The 18290-nt window shown below is 42.4% G+C and overlaps 2 protein-coding genes across 2 annotated transcripts; one reads left to right on the forward strand and one right to left on the reverse strand.

The window, feature by feature from the left end:
- Positions 1 to 991: 991 nt before the first annotated feature.
- On the reverse strand, positions 992 to 3245 carry PPP1R3D (protein phosphatase 1 regulatory subunit 3D). Its single transcript, XM_050907410.1, has one exon. The coding sequence runs from the start codon at positions 2728 to 2730 to the stop codon at positions 1816 to 1818; it is 915 nt and encodes a 304-aa protein (XP_050763367.1). The 5' UTR covers positions 2731 to 3245; the 3' UTR covers positions 992 to 1815.
- Positions 3246 to 5370: 2125 nt separating this feature from the next.
- On the forward strand, positions 5371 to 8573 carry FAM217B (family with sequence similarity 217 member B). Its single transcript, XM_050907513.1, has 4 exons — positions 5371 to 5498; positions 6650 to 6761; positions 6860 to 6945; positions 7341 to 8573. Exons 1-4 carry the CDS (start codon positions 5404 to 5406, stop codon positions 8530 to 8532), a joined length of 1485 nt encoding a protein of 494 aa, XP_050763470.1. The 5' UTR covers positions 5371 to 5403; the 3' UTR covers positions 8533 to 8573.
- Positions 8574 to 18290: the final 9717 nt, after the last annotated feature.

The following is an 18290-nucleotide window of genomic DNA, read 5'->3' on the forward strand; positions in this document are numbered from 1 at the left end:
GAGTTTTCTCAGTACTCTGCAAGAGATGCTCAGCAGCTCATAGAATCATCATTCATGACTTCAGTTCCTTTGAAAGCCAAAGACTAATGGAACCAGGCAGCTGCTTCACTTGAAATCCTACCTTTGCTAAATGGGTATCCCAACTAAGGAGTACCATTAAGTTGCCAGACACATGAATTTTCTTGGGGTTGCTGCACTTCCAGAATTACTCAATAGACTTTTTGGACTAATATATACTTGGCCGTGGGTTGCTTACAATGCTGACTTTAAAAACAACTTGTGATTTTGATGAATAAGCAGCATCAAAAATAAGATGCCTGAATAAGTGGCCTGATTTTCATAGTATAGTCCTAAAAAGCAGCTCTTCTAATACATCCAGCCAGCCAGTTTTGAAAATTTATGCTACGCATATAAAGCTAAACTTTCCATGCAGTTATGAATATGTATGAAAAAAATCATGCACAATCTTTTACTTACTAGATTTAAGCCTGTTGCCAATCTTAAACCACACTAAAACCACAGAATGAAAGTAGTAGAGCAAGAAGCATGGGAAGACTGCGTCTAACAGTCTTGCTGTGCTCTCCCCGCTGCAGAAGGGATTCAGTTTATGAGTCTAAGTAAGTATCAGTTTAGCAGTAAAATCATCATTTTGCTTTGAAGTTCCCACTTTGTGTTGCAAAGGATGCAGTCTTGGAGTTCAACTGGTTTATAATGAGAAGTAGTTGATTAAAGAATTCAAAGGTACTACTGCAGTAGTACTGGGACGCTGGGGAACAGGGAGCCAGGATTCACCCTTCTGGGATGCTATTCCAAGGCTCTGTAACCAGCTCCACGTTTTGTCTATATTTACTTTTTTTATATATATCTCATACCCGCTTCTTGATTTATAAATTTACCAGTAACAGTGGTAAGATCATTAGCATTCATATAGTGCTTTGAGATCTTCAACTGCAATTGCAACACAAGTGCAAAATTGCTCTAGTTTCCCTTAGTAGAAACAGGTGCACAAGGAAGGGACAATTCCTGTACCACCACCTAGAGAAAAAGCCTGCTTGTACATCACCTGAAAAAGATGAGAACTTCCCCAGGAAGATCTGCCTTACACACACTTTGGTAACAATCATTCCTGCTGCCTGCTGCAAACACTGGAGATAAGAAAAGGCACCTTTTTTTTTTTTTTAAGGGAAACAGAGGGGCTGATGGCACATTTTCATGTATGTTCTGCTCGTAATAACATTTAATTTCCAACTCAAATATTAATGGAAATATTTAACGTGGTTACAGTCTTAATAATATATATATATATAAATACAAATACTCCCTACAGTGTCTGCCATCCAAATTAAGCATAAATGGAATAGTGCCCAGACTTGGTGAGATAATATAAACAAAATTAGAAACAAAACCAGTAAAGCCACACTGTCCATTTAGAAAACAAACAATACAAAATAGTAAAATAGATCAGTTGGAAATATTCTATGCAACTTAGAGTATTACTAGCAACATGAAGTGTCTTGTTTTGCTCTCTGGTAGTCTGACAGCATCCCCTGGAACCATTCTGCAGTGACTCATACACTACAAGAAATCACACGGGCTTTAAACGGATGTAACTCAGTACACATTTTGGCCCTTTTTACTTTCTGCGAGGTTTAGAACAGTTTGTACAGGTCATTGGCTACTTCCCTGCCCTGGAACACTTTGCCAGGTTTGGCAGGTTTCAAAAATAAGACTGTTGCCATAGGAGCAGAGAGCCATGCCAAGGAAGAGAGTGCCACTGAGACTACCGACAAGCTGCTCTGCATCCACTTCCTTTGGTCAGATGAAGTGGATCCAGCTTTCCTCACATTCTCTAGGCATCTTAAGGGGGTGAGTCCGGCAGGTAAGACTGTAGTTTTTGCCTCTGTTGTTATCCCAGTACTCCTGGCCGTTGACTTGGTACCTTGCTGCAAACTGGACTACAGAGCACAGCTGAAGGAGGAAAGGAGGCACAGGGAGAAAGAAAGTGAAAACATCAACCTGATCCTGCCCGTTTTTCTCAGGGATGCTGCTGTGCCAATGAGCACACACTTCATGGAGGCTTTTCCACTGGTTGAAGGTGTATCGCACAGATACCTGCTTCTCAAAAGCAACATTGCGAACCTGGATGGTGCCACTGAGCCCCAAATCCGAGCTGGTCACTCGTTCAAGACACACCTGCTGCTCCTGAAGTCGGGAGGAGAAATCCATACAGTCTGCAGGCTGCTGGAAGTCAGGGACCAAGCACTGCATAGTAAACTCCAAGTCCGAGCTGCTGTACCAGAGGTCTGAGTTTATGGAGAGCCTGTAAAGGACATGCAAGGGGATCGATGGATCCTCCCCAGTCTGGAAGACTTTCACTTCAGTGAGATCCAAGCCCAAAGCATCAGCAAATCTCACCCGGTTCATACGACTCTGGCATCCAGGAACTTGACACTGCACTGCTGCTCGCTTCCTTCTTTCGGTCGATGCAGGCAAAGATCTCGCTCGGCGGCGTATGATAGGCCGTAATGCTGGATCACAGCTGGAGGAAGTGCTGCTCTGAAGCTTATCTGGCTGGGGGCCCCCCTTGGCTGGGGTACTGCTCCAAGGAGTCATGTTGCTACTTGCTAGGGGCTGCTGCTGCCCTTGTCCCAGTGCTTCTTCAGCCCGTAACATGTTCTCATAGAGATCAGAGAGGTAGCTGGGATTCCTCCGAGGACCACGTACCTCCATTCTTAACCGATGACAAAAAAATCAGTGTTAACACTGCAGGTAATAACGAGCACTGCCTCTCTGAAGCACGTAACTTGGGAATGGCGGCCACGGACAGGAAGTATTTGAGGTTATTGCACTGGATGCAGCAAGAATCAACTGGAACAACGTAGCTTTCTGAACGAAGGGCAGAAACCTGGAAGCTCTCACAGTAGCTGGAAGTAAAACAGAGGCTAGTGCATTGTATGGGGAGATGAAGGCAATCTCACTGGCTGGTAAACTCAAGGCCGCTGTGCTGGCTGGTGGATCCGTTGCTCAGGCTGGAAAGGGATTCAAGGCTATCACCGTTGATGCTGGAGGACCCGAAGCTCTCACACAGGCTGGAGACCGACTGGAGGCTGTCGTGCTGGACACTGGAGGACTCCAGGCTGTCGGAGGGGTCGCTGGATGCCTGGGGGTTGCTGTGGTGCGCGCCGAAGCACCCTCGGTCGTTACACACGGCGAGAGGGGCCTGCAGGCTGTCCTCGCAGACGCCGACCGACCCCACGCTCCTGCAGCAGCAGCAGCAGCAGCAGGGACACTCCAGGCTGTCACACTGGATGCTGGGCGACTCGCGAGGGCTGCCGAGGCTGGGGAAGGCTTGGAGGCTGTCGGGCGGGAGAGAGCCGGAGCCGAGGCCGGGGCTGCTGCAGAGGCTGGAGGGGGCGCGGGGGCTGTCGCGGCGGAGGCTGTCGGGCGGGGCTGCGGAGGCAGGCTCGGTGCTGTGGCTGGAGTGGGAGGGATCCACGTCTGGGGACTCCACAGCCCACATCAGCTGCGCAGTCCCCCCTCCGCCCCGCGGCAAGGCAGAGCGATGCCCAGCCTGCCCCCGCGCCGGCCGCAGGCAGAGCGGCGGCCGCCGGCACGGCTCGATCGCCCCGCGGCAAAGGCTGCCGCCGCGTATTCTCCCTCACCGACGGCGCACGCGCGGAGTTCCCCCTCCAGCCCCTTCCCCGCGCCAATCGGAACGAAGGGCTTGTGCGCCCCGCCGCCGCGCGCCTGCGCACTGCCCACCTGACGTCGCTGCCCTCGACCTGCCCTTAGTTGCCGGTGGCGGCTGAGGCCAAGGCAGGTACCGGGCGGGGGACTGGCGGGGCCGAGAGGCGGCAGTGGCGAGGGGGCTGGCGGCTCGCGGGGCTGGCGGGGAAGGGAAGGCGGGAAAGGCAGGAAATGCGTGGAGGCGATCCGTTAATTGCCGAGCTGCCCTCCGGTCGTTGTCGTTGCGGAGCGCGGTGGCAGTTAGCGGCGGGAATCGCTGGTGCATCCCGGGTGGGAGCGGAGCGGGGCCCGGCTCGGCGGCCGCCTGCGGGCGCTGCGGGCACAGCCTGCCATCGCGGGCTCGGAGCCACGAAAACAGCCTGCCGCCGCTATTGCGTTACACCGGCTCCTCTTGGCTGGGGAGCTGCCCCGTCCGTGTAGGCGGCTGTGCTGTCCCGAAACCCAAGGGTCCCGATCCACGGGGATCGGATAGGAGCTGGGAACAAGCACCCTCGCCTGCGCTCCCTCCTCGGCCAGGGAGGTGAGGGGGAGAGAGGCATTTAAGAAATAGCACCAAGGGACCAAATGTGAACAGATATAGATATGAATATAAATATATAAAGAGCACTGCAACAAAACTAAAGGTGGGTAAGGAGAGGTATTTTGGCGTAGTCATCTGTCACCTTTTGCAAATCGTGTCTGTGCACCCCTGGTATGGGAATGCAGTTTCTGGAAAGTAAAAGAATGCTACAAATTCTGCTCTGAGTATTTTTAGTAGGGATTTATGAGTACTGAGAGATTTGCATATATGAATGTAGGAAGAGCGCATTTTCTGACACAAAAAGGACAACTCAACATGCACAGAACGCAGGTGGTTGATCATCTGTTCTTGTTAAATTAAGAGCAGAAACACCCACCACCATTTGACTGTGATACTTGGCTCCAGTCAATACATGTAATGCTGCGCAGGAGGAACAAAATGATGATGCACAATGAAAAGTAGCTCTTCTAACGCTGCTGAACCTTCAGATATTTTCCTGTATTTTACCAACAATCTTTCAGGGACAGGCTTGTAAACCACATGGCAAGACTTCATGGTTGGACTCGATGATCTTAAAGGTCTTTTCCAACCTAAATGATTCTATGATTCTAAGAGCTCGGGGGTTTGCGGGGCGGCTGGCCCAGCCTCCCTTGGTACTGATGCGGTACCGGGGCTGACGGATGGGCTGTGCCCGGTGGCTGCAGCAGCAGCAGGGCTTCCCACAGCAAAGCCTGCGCCTCTCTCCCCTGGCTGGCTTTGGCTCGCTGTACTCTGCAGCTTTGGTGGCCAACCTGTGCCCCTGGGAGGGGGAGCACGGCTGCCCTCGCTGCTCGGCTCTCCTCTCAGTACCCGGGATGATGACAGCTCAGCATGGATCGACAATAGTAAGGCGAATGATGCTGGTTCCCATTAAGTGAGCGCGGGGGGAGGGGACAGTGTAATCATTTGGTAGCTGATTATCTTACTGCTTTAAAAATAAATCACGTTGGGAGGAATCGCATGGTGTTTGTTTACTGCATCTCTAGGACGTGGTGATGTTTGCATTTGGTACGCTGTGTCTTACAAACCCAAAAGACTGGAGTCGTTTGAAGATTATGTAAAAATAAAGGTGCCTATACCCTTTAAAAAGAGTAATAATGGGACCAGGCATTCAAGAATATCCCTTATTACTGCACAGAGAGACACAGAAAAAGGAAAGCCAAATCAATGAAAACCACAAAGGAATGGTAAAGTAAGGAAATTATTTTCTCTCTTTCTAGTTACAAAAATCTCTAAATACTGTAGATTAGTTAATAAGTGCATGGCTGTACTGTTCAGATTGTCATCCTCTCTGATCCACAGCAACAGAAATGATTGTATGGTCATGCAGGTCACAAAGTGACAGAGGTGACTGCATCAATGCTGGAGGCACAAGACTTATTTTCATTGTTTTATAAGCTCTTGAACTGGTGAAATCATGTTTCTTAAAACAAAATCCGACTATACTGACATAAAAACTGTGAACAAGATGTACAGCCTGACAAATTAACTGAACTGCAGTCAAACTAGATTACACGGGGAGGGCACAGTTTGCTTATTCCTGTTCTAAAGTGACATTTTAAAGCTTTCCTTTTTAAAATCAGTAATATTTCTTGTTTGTAGAACGTACACTGTTTTCTGATTCTTACAGAATACACTGATTTAATGATTCTATGTGCTTACACAGAAATGTATCTGATTTAATTGAGGAAACACGTATTTTAGTTTTAAGCTGTCCAGATCAGTAATGTCATTTATTTTGCTTGCATATGAGTTTTCCTCCTACTAATATTTCCACAACCCCAGTATAACATGAAATGGTGAATTTTGTTTGTGCCTTTGTTGTGAAATAGTTTGTATTAATATCAGAATAGATTGTATGCTCCCTGCCCACTTCCACTCCTTAACTTCATAGGAATAATCCTTTAAATTTTGTTGAGAGTATGCAAATGAGAAAGGCAAGCAAGATTTGGCTTGCAATGCCCTTCATATTGTACTTTATAATTAATTTTGTTAAATTGCAGTAGGACCATGTACCAGGTACTATGGAAATTAGTAGTTAAATATGTAGTCTCTAATATTTACTGTTTATTATCCCCAAAGTAACTTTGGGATCCTCTGATAGAGAATTCTATATAAGGGCTAAGTTCTATTATTATATCATCTGCTTGAATTATTCACTTTTGCATTAGTAGTATACAAAATAAAAAGTGACCATGGCATAGTTCTGATGAACTTTAAGAATAATTGCAATCAACTCTCTCTTTTTTAAACTGAATTGCACTCTAAACTTTTATTGTATTTCTATTCTCATGATTGTATATGTTGCTATTTATATGTGATATTCTGTTTAATCCTTGCTAGTTACAATAATGGAAAAAGCCATCCGAGCACCAAAGGACTAAATAAACCAATTTCTCATGTGAAATCTTCTCCTGGAAGATTAGGCAAAAATGTATCAAGCGCCACTGAAAAGGTAAATAATTCCTTTTTTTTTTTTTTTTTTAACAGAAAAAGGGTACTTAGTTTATGTCAGCTTTCTTAATAACATCATGTACTTTCGTATCTTGTCAGATTTCCCATGACACTCAAGATGGTAACCAATCAAGTATTTTTAAGAAGGGAAGAAACCAGCTGGATGACAATACCCAGTCAAAAAGGTAGTTTTATGTTAAGATTGTCTGTTCAATTTGTAGACATTTCAAACTGGTATATAAAATGCTTGTGATGAAATCATGGCTTCTATGTTTTGCCTTTGGCTTAACTGGTCCCAGAATTCAGCATTTATGAGGACAACATATTTAAGTTATCAATATGGAAACTTACTTATTCAGTTCTCAGGCAAAATCAGAATAAAATAAAACAAAAGAATCAGTAGTAGGCAGTGTTATCTCTGCCAGCAAATACTAATTTTGCCTCATTATCAAGTTTCCATGCCAATTTTAGCTTCATTCGTGTAGATCCATGTCCTTGAAGGAGGTAGTCAGACCTTTGTAAACTGTTGTTCCAAAGACGCTAATCATTCTAACAGAACATGATCTTTCTTTTTATTTAGGATCACGAGTGTTTGCACGTCACTTCACAGAGTACAGGGACCAAAGATGAGTCTCCCAGAAAGAAGGCAAAATGAATCTTTTCTGCACAGGATCCCCCCTACCATAAAGGGCAGCACACAAGGTAGCTTCTGTAGGGTTAAAGATGTCCCGATGCAACATTTTTATGGCCATAAAAAAGAACAGTTGGAAAAGAATCATGAAGAACATGTTGCTGAAGCTGGTCCATGCTCTTCTAAATGGCAAGAAGCATCTGTAGATGAAATGTTTCTTGATTTTGAATCAGTACAAATTATTAAAGAAGATGCTGAAGATGATAGTGCCAGTGATCTCTCTGATTCAGAAAGGATTCCCATTCCCCCATCTCCTTGCACACCACCAGAACTCATTCTCAGAGCCGAAGAAATTGATCCAGTTTGTTTGGAGCATGTCCCTGATATGGGTTTTAAAGAATCAGAATATTACTACCCAGACTTCCTCCCACCCCCTTTCAACTCATGGGACTTGAAGCAACTGGCCATCTTTGTTAATGTAGAGGGTAAAACTGAATTTCGACCAAAGCCAACAGGATTTCTTGAGAAATACATTGATCGCCTTTTGCAGCTGGAATGGCTGCAAATGCAGACTGTACAGAATGAGAAAGGAAAGGCAGCCAAAGCCAGGCCACAGACTGCTCCCGGCTCCATCCGTACCCTAAAAAGCCCTGGCAAAGGCAAAGCGTTGCTCAGTCCTTTGCCTAACAAGCAAGTGGTTCCCCAAGAAAGTGTTGCAAAGCTGCCCAGAAGCTATTCAGGTCACAGGGGAGATGCGTACTGTGAAGAAAGTCGCCAGTTATATTCTCATCCAGGTCACTTGAAACTTTCTGAGAGAATGGGATGTGCAGTGTCTTCTCAAAGACAATCTAGTGAAGTAAGGAGTGAACTGAAAAAAAAACCAACTGCGAAGCAACAGCTTCTCAATATGCAGCCCTCCGAGAACAGTTCTAAAATTCAAAGTGTTGGTAATATCAGACCCCCTAAGCAAACCCCAGTATGTCATGGTTCAGCTGCTCCCATCAAAGGCTTAAAAACATACGCGTGTACAAATCCAAAGAAAAATGGCAATGCCAACAATTATGTTCCTTCTAAAAAACCAACAGGGGACAGGAAAATAAAAACAAATGGCACGAAGCAAACATCACGCAAATTTAAATGAAGAAAAACTCATAAGTAAATGTTGATGCTTCTTGACTGCTAGAAAGCATTTGGCCAGTGCAGAAGGGTCATGTTTTCTTCATAGGAAGATCCTGAGAAAATATGTTCTTGATGCATGGTTCTAAGTCAGCACTGTTCATTTCAATACATTTGATCTTAAGCCAGCAAGGCCAGCAGGAAATCTTCTCCCTGAAGGCAAGTGTCTTCCATTGGTCTTTCCTCAAAAATATTTACAATTGCTCAATGAAGATAACAATAGCAGAGTATGAAAGTTTTGAGAAATATATAATTATAACATGTCCTCCTATTTGTACCAGTTGAAGTCCATTGAAGTCTGTGGTGTTTCTTACGCTTACCTTGGTGTATTTGAGAGAGTAAGATCCATGCTCTTTTTCTTGAACAGATATGCTATTTTGTGAGACAGGTTTGATGGTGGTGTTTTCTGATGGAAAAGGGCTCAACTGTTTTTATAAAATAATGGAGCACGCTTATCTATGCAAAATCAAACTCTAATTCTTCACAGAAGATGATGAATTGGATTTTTTTGATGAATTAGATATTTTTTTTTTATAAGAAGAATGGAGATAATGTTTTGAAATATTTTCATGCAGAAAGGATTCTTTTTAAGACAAAAAATTATTAGGGAGCAGACAGCTTCAATAGTGACAGATTAAGAAAACGGAATGTGTATTTTTATACCCAGAAATATTCACTGTGTTTACAGACAGCTTTCCTTGAAGTTCATTTTGTAAGCCTCGATGCTTTTCGTCATTTAGAGGAAATGACTAAATTTCAAATTGCACATGGATATCTATGACTAATGCAAAATGAGGGTATTCCTAGAGACTGTGTGGCCTAATTTGCAAACTGGTAGCCTCTCAAAACATAAAAAATAGACTCGTAGGGGATGATTTTAAAGGCTGTTGTAAGTTCAAGTAAAGATATATTTTCATACAAAAGATACCTATTTTCAGTCACCCGAGATGACTATTATTTATCCCATGGTCCAGTCTACTTCAGTTAGCTTGGCTTCTTGTTTCAAGGTTTAGTGAAGTGACATGGGGAAATACCCTACAGAAAGAAATTGTACAACCAGGATTGGGTCCTGTCCTCGGGCCCTCTGTTTTCTCTTGTGTCTGTGAGATACAAGAGAGTATGAAGGATAGTTCAGTGAGTATTCAAGTGTCAGTTCATCTGTTACAATTTCAAATCAGTCACAGCAGCTGGGGACACGATCTTGTTAAAGATGAAATTCTAGAGGATGTTTTGTACTTTCATTTTAAAATGAAATACTGAGCAGCATTAACTTCATCCTCAGCCACCAGTCACAGCGAACTGTTCATGAGAAGTGAGCTGAGGTCTGATGGACCAGATTTTACAAGTGGATCCTTCACATTGTGATAGAAAATGAAAAAGTAGCAAATACTAAAGAGTACATTATGTATATAGTTAAATTGCACTTCTCTTGTTGATCTCATCTTAGTTTTAAGATGCTTAGCTGTTTCTATTCTTTCATTGTGCCTACCAGATCTTCAGCTTTGTAAAATTTCAAAGCATGGATTTATATGTAGTTTAAAATGTGAGAATATTAATAAATGTAGTAATAAACTAGAGTATTTTACAGTACATAAAAACATTGCTCAGGAATAGTCTAAGAAATATTTTTAGTGGTTTTTTCCTAGTCTACTGGAGACCAAATGTGAAATTTTAAATTGATAAATGAAACAAATGTAATATACAGTATTATATTTCCATATTCAGTATTTGTGAAGTTACAGTTAAAATGAATTGTAGTTGCATGTACATTCAGCTCTATGCAATTAAAGTGAAACTTAATCTGACATGCTGAAAGACCAAATAGATTGGCTGTGTCAGAGATGTGGTGAAACTTAAGAGGATGGCATTCAACACCAGCAACTGCAGAGGACCAGCACATTCTATTGTTGCTATTTCATCCTTTTGTTTTGTTCCAGACTCATGTATTTCAGCTTTTTTTAGATGAAAGGTTCTTGCATCCAGTGCTAGAATTTCAAGCTCTGGCCAAATTCTGCAAGCCTTCATTAGTCAAGTTTTCCTGATTCACATTAACAGTAGTGAAAGTTAGTAGGACTGCTCTTGCCAGTAAGCACTGCTTTAGTGCACGATCTTAGTACACGGTTTTAGTTCACTATTATAAGCACCAAAAGCAAGGTGAGCAGGATCAAGTCAATAATCAGAATAGCAGTTTTTTAAAACAAATTCTGTTAGATGCAGTAATTAATTTAGCATGTTATTATAGCACTGACTATTAGTGTATGCTAAATTTTCCACTGAAATGTTACTCTATATTGATGCTTTCCTGGGTTATAAGGAGGGCATGTAGATACAGGCACATTTTGCATGATCATTTCTTAAAGAATAAATAAACAGTGTTTTAGGCAGCTTTAACCAGAGCAAAGGTAATTGGCACTGAGAAAAATTTTTTTTTCTCACAGGCCTAGGAAAGTTTTGTTTTAATGCAGTGCTTGTGATCTGATGGACATCAATCTGTTGTTGGAGACTAAAAAGTTAAGCAGGTAGAGATGGTGATGCCACTTAAACTAAGTCTGAGTACTTGTTCATCATTAAGCTCTGGCTGTGATGTGGCCAAGTAAGTTTGTCTCACATGATAATCACACAAGTCTAATTTTTGTTCCTTCATTTGATACTTCTTACACAGTCTAGTTTGTTCACATACAGAAACAGAAATTTTGTGTTTGCCTCAATAAACAGCTCTTAGCGTGAGCAGACCTGCAAGGGTTGGATTTTATCCTGCAGCACTTTTGCTTCCATTTTAACTTGACTGTGTTCGGGGCCTATAGATAAAAAGAGCTCCTTTTATCAAGAGGACTGTGGTTTATGTTTCCTTCATTTTGTATTGATGTATATTGTCTTCAGAAGCACTTCTGAATATAGCAGAAAAGTTTATTCCATCAAATACATTCAGTTTGGAATTAAAATACTTCCACAGCACAGTGTTTGTGTGGCTATTTATATTTTTTCCCACTATGTTTAGCAATACGATCATATGTGTGTCTAAGCCTAGCATTAACGATGCTTCTTGAAGAACAAGTTTACTGTGATGTGAGATATTTGAACAGAGTGATTTTTTTTTTTCTAGATAATTTAAAGGTTTAATGTTCTGCAGTACTACCTACAGAACAAATACGCTCAGGTTGCATTTTAAATAGCCAGATTCTACTTCAGTTATACTAGTATAAACTTGGAACAACTCTCTTGTTTTCAATGAAATTACCCTGATACAAAGATGTGAAGAAACAGAATTTTACTCCAATATGTATAAACTGTTTTCCTTGGTAATGCTAAACTGTATTTTTAATGCACAACATGAAGAATTTTAAAACAATATTGTTTTTCTCTTGACATGTTTCTTGTTTCTGCATTACTTGCATCTCTGCAGTGAAATACTGTGGTCAGTTAAAGTTTTACCTCCCCAGCACCCCCCCACACCTTGTGGTAGCTCTCAGTTATATACAGCAGTTCTGAAGCTTCTGTGCGATGCCTCCAGATCCTCGTTCTGTTAGCAGTACAGGTATCAAGCTTCTGCAGTTACTCAGAATTTATGCTCCAAAGAGGGGTTATCATTGTGTGAGCAATGCATACCATTCCGGGAAGAGGGGCTTCACACCTTCCTCAAGTGGAAGAGCCTTGCAAGGAAGACTCATATCAATCCGTACTGCTGGTTCAGTGTCCTAAATCATAGGGTGGCCACTTGTTAAGGCTGATAAGGTGGACTGTATTTTTCTTTCCAAATGAGAGATTATGATTGCTGGCACGAATTGAGGGTTGTGGGGTGATAGTGCTTCTCACAGAGGCAAAAAGGCTCAGCAGTATTCCTTCTGAGAAAGTTGAGTTTAGAGCAAATGGGTTGCCAGGAGTAGGGAGCTCTCATCTCCCACCGATGCCCGTCTCCCAGGATGCTGTGACCGTAGCTCCCAGCCCCACCGCCTGGGTGCTGCCAGTGCCCCTCTGCTTTTTGCTGCTGACCTGTGCCCAACAGGATGGCAGAGGGGTATAATGCTGCACAGGATGGTTATGCTTAGTTCCTTGGACTAAACTGTCTTGTTTGCCTCCAGACTGCTTAATTATGCTGTAATCCCATTACTGCCTGTGTCCTTTCTGTGTTTCATTTATTGTTGTTTGAGGTAACTTTTATCTTGTATTTGCTATTAAAAGGATCTTGTTAGAAGTTTGAGAGTATTTTGCCAGAGTTTTTTCACTCAGTATGTGATACCTTTTTTGGAGCTGATATTATAGTTGAAATTTCTACAGTATGAAATTGCCTATAATGTACTATTTTTTGCCTTATTTTAAAGGTATTGAGCCTTTGTTGGAGCAACAAAATTGGCATTAGTGGGTTTTCTTCTGAAAAATAATTAAACAGACCACTCTATCTGGAAAGACTGGAACTCTATTAACTGAGAATTTGCAGCCCAGCTTTTGATGTTGGTAATCATGTGTTCTTATTTATTTGAACTTTTTGTGGATATTTTTGCTAGCAATTTCATTGGAAAGTGATCTTGTAATTCAAAGTTACTGTATATTTACTATATTAAAAGTGAGATACTGCCTATTTGTTACTTAGTTGTATTTTTTTCATCATCCACAAGATGGCACCTCTGAATTTTTCTTTTAGAGAATTTCTTCACTGCAGTGCAGGCTAGAGCTTGTAGCTCAGCATATCTCAGCTATATTGCTGCTGATGGCCAAACTAGGTGTTAAAGCTGTATGATTATTTCTACTGCACATGGCAGTCACGTCTGTAATGGCTGTGTAAAGGCATCATAATAGGTGAAAATAACAGGAAAAACTTACTTCATCATGTTCATACCTTTTTTTTAAATGCACTAATCAATGAGTTTCACATTCTCTGTTATAATCTCCAGGACACTTAGAACATGATCCAAAGAACAGCAAAGATGTGGGTAGATGCTTGCAGAGAACCACATTCTCATGTTGCTAGTATACATGGAGAAGTATGTTTAACGTAATTTCACATACAGCATGTTCCTATGTTCAGCTGAGACTAATCAAGAGGAAAATGAAGGGAGAGAGATTCAAGGGGAAAAAATGGCATTTCCTATTGCTGAAAATCCCTTTGCTATTTTTGTAATTTTTATATTAAGTATTACAAAACTCCTCTGTGAGAGATCGCACAAGAATTTTACAATCAGAACGTTCTTGCTGTTTGAGGTTTTCCTGATGTCTAAACCATCCTATCCTGTGCTGCTATTTAAGCCTGTTACTGTTATTTTTTCCTGTTAATAGTGAATCTCAGAAGATCATCTGCCTTCATTCCTCCCCACACTCACTGTTATTTAAAACGTTGTGGCCTATTTTACATGATCTCTTGCTTTTCTTCTCCCGTGAACAGGAGATCAGTTCTTCTCTAAGTCTTCCTTTCACAACTTCCAGAACACTAAATTAATTATTTTCCAGTTCTAAAAAAGAATAAACCTCCTTGTGCCCAGTAAAAGCAATACAGGAGAATGGAAAATGCTGTAAAAGTTGTTTTCATAGAAGCCAGGACCTTCCCCATACTCTCAGCCACTCCGTCTTCTTTTTACATGGTTTTACAAGACTTAGTTTTTAATTTCCTGCTTCTTTACGTAGTTTTATTTAAAATGTATTTTTCACAAGCTGGGTGGGAAGTTCAGCCTCTGGTATACAAGTTCATACTTGCTTGATGGCTTTTGGGTTGAACAGTACAACTCAGTGTTGTTTATATCAGCTTTTAAGTAAGCTTTTACAGAACTTGTTCTTGGTTCAAAGTCTGAAGTTAATATAAAAGTAGCACTCCTGGGCATGGCAGATAAAAATAGCTCCCATTAAATATAAAGTTGCATGTTTGCATTTTTGCAAACAGCTGTGAAGTTATTAGGAAATGGCATTTCCAAGTAACTGTCAAGGAAAGCCACATGTTTTATTCTAGCTGTATAATGGTCATAAAACTGCAGTAATGGCACATTTGTTTTGTGTAATACCAGAAGTGGCAGTTGCAAACTGACTGAAAAAAAACACCAAAGGAGGACTGAGCTTTGCTTTGAGTCATTTCAGTGTTACAGAATCAAGAGTTCTTTTTTTTTTTTAATTTTGTCTTGATGAGGCGGAAATATTTGCTTGTCCTCTGGGACAGCTCAAATGCCAGTGAAACCACAGATAACTACTTAGTGAAAAAAAACTTCGACTGTAATAAGCCATTGTATAAACTTCCAAGGAACTAGCTCCGTTGCAACTGAGCGCGGGGGCTGCTGCCGCTGCCCTGAGCTCCCGCCGCGGGCCGGCCCCGGGGTGCGCTGGCGGGGCCGCTGGGTGCACCCCGCACCGCAGGTGCGCCGGCAGGTTCCCGGGCTCCGCGGCCCCGCTCCGTGGTGTGCTCTGCTCCGCTGCCCGCGTCCCACGGAGCTACTGGCTGCGCTGCTTCTCCTGCAGGTAGGTGCGGCGCGGGGGTGTGGGCGCTGCGCTCCCTTCCCGCAGGGATGAGGGCTCAGGCCGCAAGGAGGGCATCGTTTGTCCCCGCAGGGTGCCTCTGAGAAAGGGTGGCTCCTCTGTCCCCAGGTACCTGGCTCAGGTCACCTGGAAGGGGTTTCCAGGAGCGGGGACCCTCCGCTCCTCCTGCTAGGGATACCAGGGCGTTCATGCCTGGCAGAGCACACTGGCGCCTAGGGTTGACCTTGCTGGATTACTGATCCCCCACAGTAGTTCAGTGGCATTTCCACAAGTGTTTCTGTGGGGTTCATAGTCCTGAACTGGGTTGTTCCTTTCTAGCAGTGCCCGTGGCTGGAACGGATACAGCAATAGCCTGAGCGATTGCTGTGCAACTGATGCACATGGAGGACTGTGGAAGCCATAAAATACACAATTAAAACTTCCAATATAATTAAAAATGGCTACACAGACACAAAGGAGAAAGCAGCTTGTTTGGGGGGTCCAGCAGAGCTGAACCTGGAACAAAGCTAATAAATGCTACGTGCAAGTGCCAAGTTAGAGCCTTGCTTGCTGTTTTTGCATCACAGAGGTTTTCCCCGGGTTATACAACAGCTTTACAGGGTAGCTCCAAGGCATTACTGGTGAACGCCTGTTGCCTGGCAAGTTTATAACCATGGCAATTTTATAAGTATTTTGTTTCTTCAGAAAAAGGTCATGGGGTAAAGGCCCGACCTTCACCTAAGTCTGGGCAGGAAGAGCTCTGTTTCATTTTTTAAATGCCACTGGAAACATTTGATGGAATGAGTCATAAACCCCCCAAGCTTTCCAATGAAAACTGTGAGAACTAGGAGGAAGGTATACAAGTTACCTGTGAGCTAATGGCAATTGTGTAATTTGAGTACTGTCATACTCCTTTGTGGTGAAAGATTTCAAGTAAAAAGCAGTGTTTGAAGCTCGTGCAGGAAGCTTGTGTTTATAAAAGGGCAAATCCTGCCAGTTAGGGTGCAGTCACCATTCTCAACAATTTATTTTACTCATCTGGATTAGAGACTTTGGTCCAGTGTTCATCTTCTGGTAAATCAGCTATGTTTGCAACACTTAGAGTCACATGACAGAGTCTCTGAGAATCTGAAATGCTCCCCAGACTTAACTTTTTTCCAGTAGTAAGTTTATGTCCTGTCAATATCAGACAACTTCTAAAGGAGCACTAGACACAGAGAGACAGAGGTGAATACTTTAAAAACTGGAGATATTTGGTTTAAGAAAAGCCATAGAGATAAGACCATAGACTGTTAGATGCAGTGTTTGCACGTTTCTGGGACTGGCATCACCTGACCAGAGAAATTAGTATCCAAGCTCTCATACCAATTTATTTGGAATGAGATAGATTATATTTGTGGAGTTTCCAGGGTTAGATACGATGTAATACAATGCTGTCAAAACTGGATCAATAAGTTTCTGTGAAGCCAAATTCCTCCTAGACAACATATCAATGGATTCTAGTTAACGACACTTCTCACAATCACCTTTTTCTTTCCACAAGGTTACTGCTGCCAACAGTTTTTCTCATGAAATTGAAAATTTCAGTTTAAGACAAGCCATCCGAAAGAAGAGTATTCAGGTTTGTAGTCAATATTATATAATAACAGATACACAACTGTTAATATGTAAACTATGACACTAACTACACTTCTTTATCCAATAGTGGATAGATTCTTATCAGTTAGACAGTCTATGTCCTCTACAGCGCACAAAAAGGACCTGGGTTATCACCACCATTGATGTTCAAGAGGAGGACAAAGGACCATTCCCAAAATATGCTGGACAGATACAAACAACCTTTTAGTAAAAGTTCTTCTTGAACCCCAGTAAGGTATTCATCACCACAGACTGTACAATAAAATACCAAAGGTAGGAGAGGGCAAGAACTATGCATCAAACAGCAACTTTTTAAAAAACTTCTTTGTTCAAAGTTGTCTTATTTACACAGAGTTGGGTAGGACTGTGTGGTGTGGGGGTATACTGCTCCTTTCTATGGGAAGCTGCAGGCATACTCAGGGGAAAGAAGAACATGCAGTGGGAGAGGTAAGAGAGACATTGCAGAGAGCTGTGTACCTGCATATTGTGCAGAGAGTCGTGATGCTGCAACCCAGAAAGCTGTTGAGTTGGCTGAGGCCAAGCTTGCAAGCAAGGCCCCATCGGCAAAGAGAAGGTGGGCAGGAAGAGAATTGGTCTGAAGTCTTTTTATTTCTGTTCCATCTTCCCTACTCAGACTGCATTGTGCTACTTCTCTTTTCAAAAGCTGTTCAATAACAAACCATTTAATACATCAGTAAAATATTTAATCAGTGGACCTGGGGTAGATGAATCTCCAGAGACTGGATTGTTTTCTATAGAAGATGATGCAAATGGACATGTGTATGTATATCATACTTTCTCCTTATCGGAGAAAGACTCATACTCTTCACTGTAACCTCCTGGCTTACCTGCCTAATTTGCATACCATGAATTCCTTTAATTTCCAAAAGGGCAGTAGGAGCTTCCATGATGATTTGCATTGTTTCTTCCCTTCTTTAGAAACTGTATTACCAAAACACGGTGGAAGATTACGGGGCCATCTATGAACCTTGCACATATGCTGAGGAAGGAGAACTAGAGCGAAGTAACTCCTTCTGCTCTGTCTCCATTGGCAGTGAGGACTTGCCTGTTGATTTTTTGAACACTCTGGGACCAAAGTTTTCTGCTCTGGAAGAAATCTGTCAGAAGCGATTTCCATAATTCAATTAATTTCAGAAGGCTGTGACTACTTTATGGTGTTGCAAAGGCTTCTGGCAGAAGCACTGACAAGTTCGGAAAAAAAATAAACCATCTGCACTTGAAAGTGTTGCAGTATGTTTGCACCATGAGTACCTGGCCTTTTATTCTTCCTGCCTACACTGTTTGCATGCCTGCAGCCAAGAACGTGACGTGTCTGGAAGGTCCACTTACTCTGCAGAGATGATGGAGTGATTTTGGCATATTCTGTGCAGACTTACACAAATAGCAGATCTGATATTAAGGATCCTCAATTTAGTATGCAAAGGAAAAAACCAGATCTACTAGGCTAGAAATTCCAGTCAAAGTTCCATATGGAAATAAGCCAGTTTTGAACAGAAAAGGCAATTACCAGCTAGGCCAGCGATACAGTCCTTTCTCCAGTAACTGGTCTCTTTAAATCCAAGATTAACTTTAGTATAGTGCCATGTGTATCTGACTTGATGATCAGATCTTTTATTTCTATACCACACTGAA

Source organism: Gymnogyps californianus, chromosome 17 (assembly GCF_018139145.2).
Source record: "Gymnogyps californianus isolate 813 chromosome 17, ASM1813914v2, whole genome shotgun sequence".
NCBI classification, from domain to species: domain Eukaryota; kingdom Metazoa; phylum Chordata; class Aves; order Accipitriformes; family Cathartidae; genus Gymnogyps; species Gymnogyps californianus.

Excerpts from the sequence above, each read along its gene's own strand:
- PPP1R3D (XM_050907410.1), bottom strand. The coding sequence starts at position 2,730 with ATGGAGGTACGTGGTCCTCGGAGGAATCCCAGCTACCTCTCTGATCTC.
- FAM217B (XM_050907513.1), top strand. The coding sequence starts at position 5,404 with ATGGGACCAGGCATTCAAGAATATCCCTTATTACTGCACAGAGAGACA. Across the intron at positions 6,762-6,859 it reads TATCAAGCGCCACTGAAAAG|ATTTCCCATGACACTCAAGA; the intron begins GTAAATAATTCC and ends GTATCTTGTCAG. Across the intron at positions 6,946-7,340 it reads GACAATACCCAGTCAAAAAG|GATCACGAGTGTTTGCACGT; the intron begins GTAGTTTTATGT and ends CTTTTTATTTAG.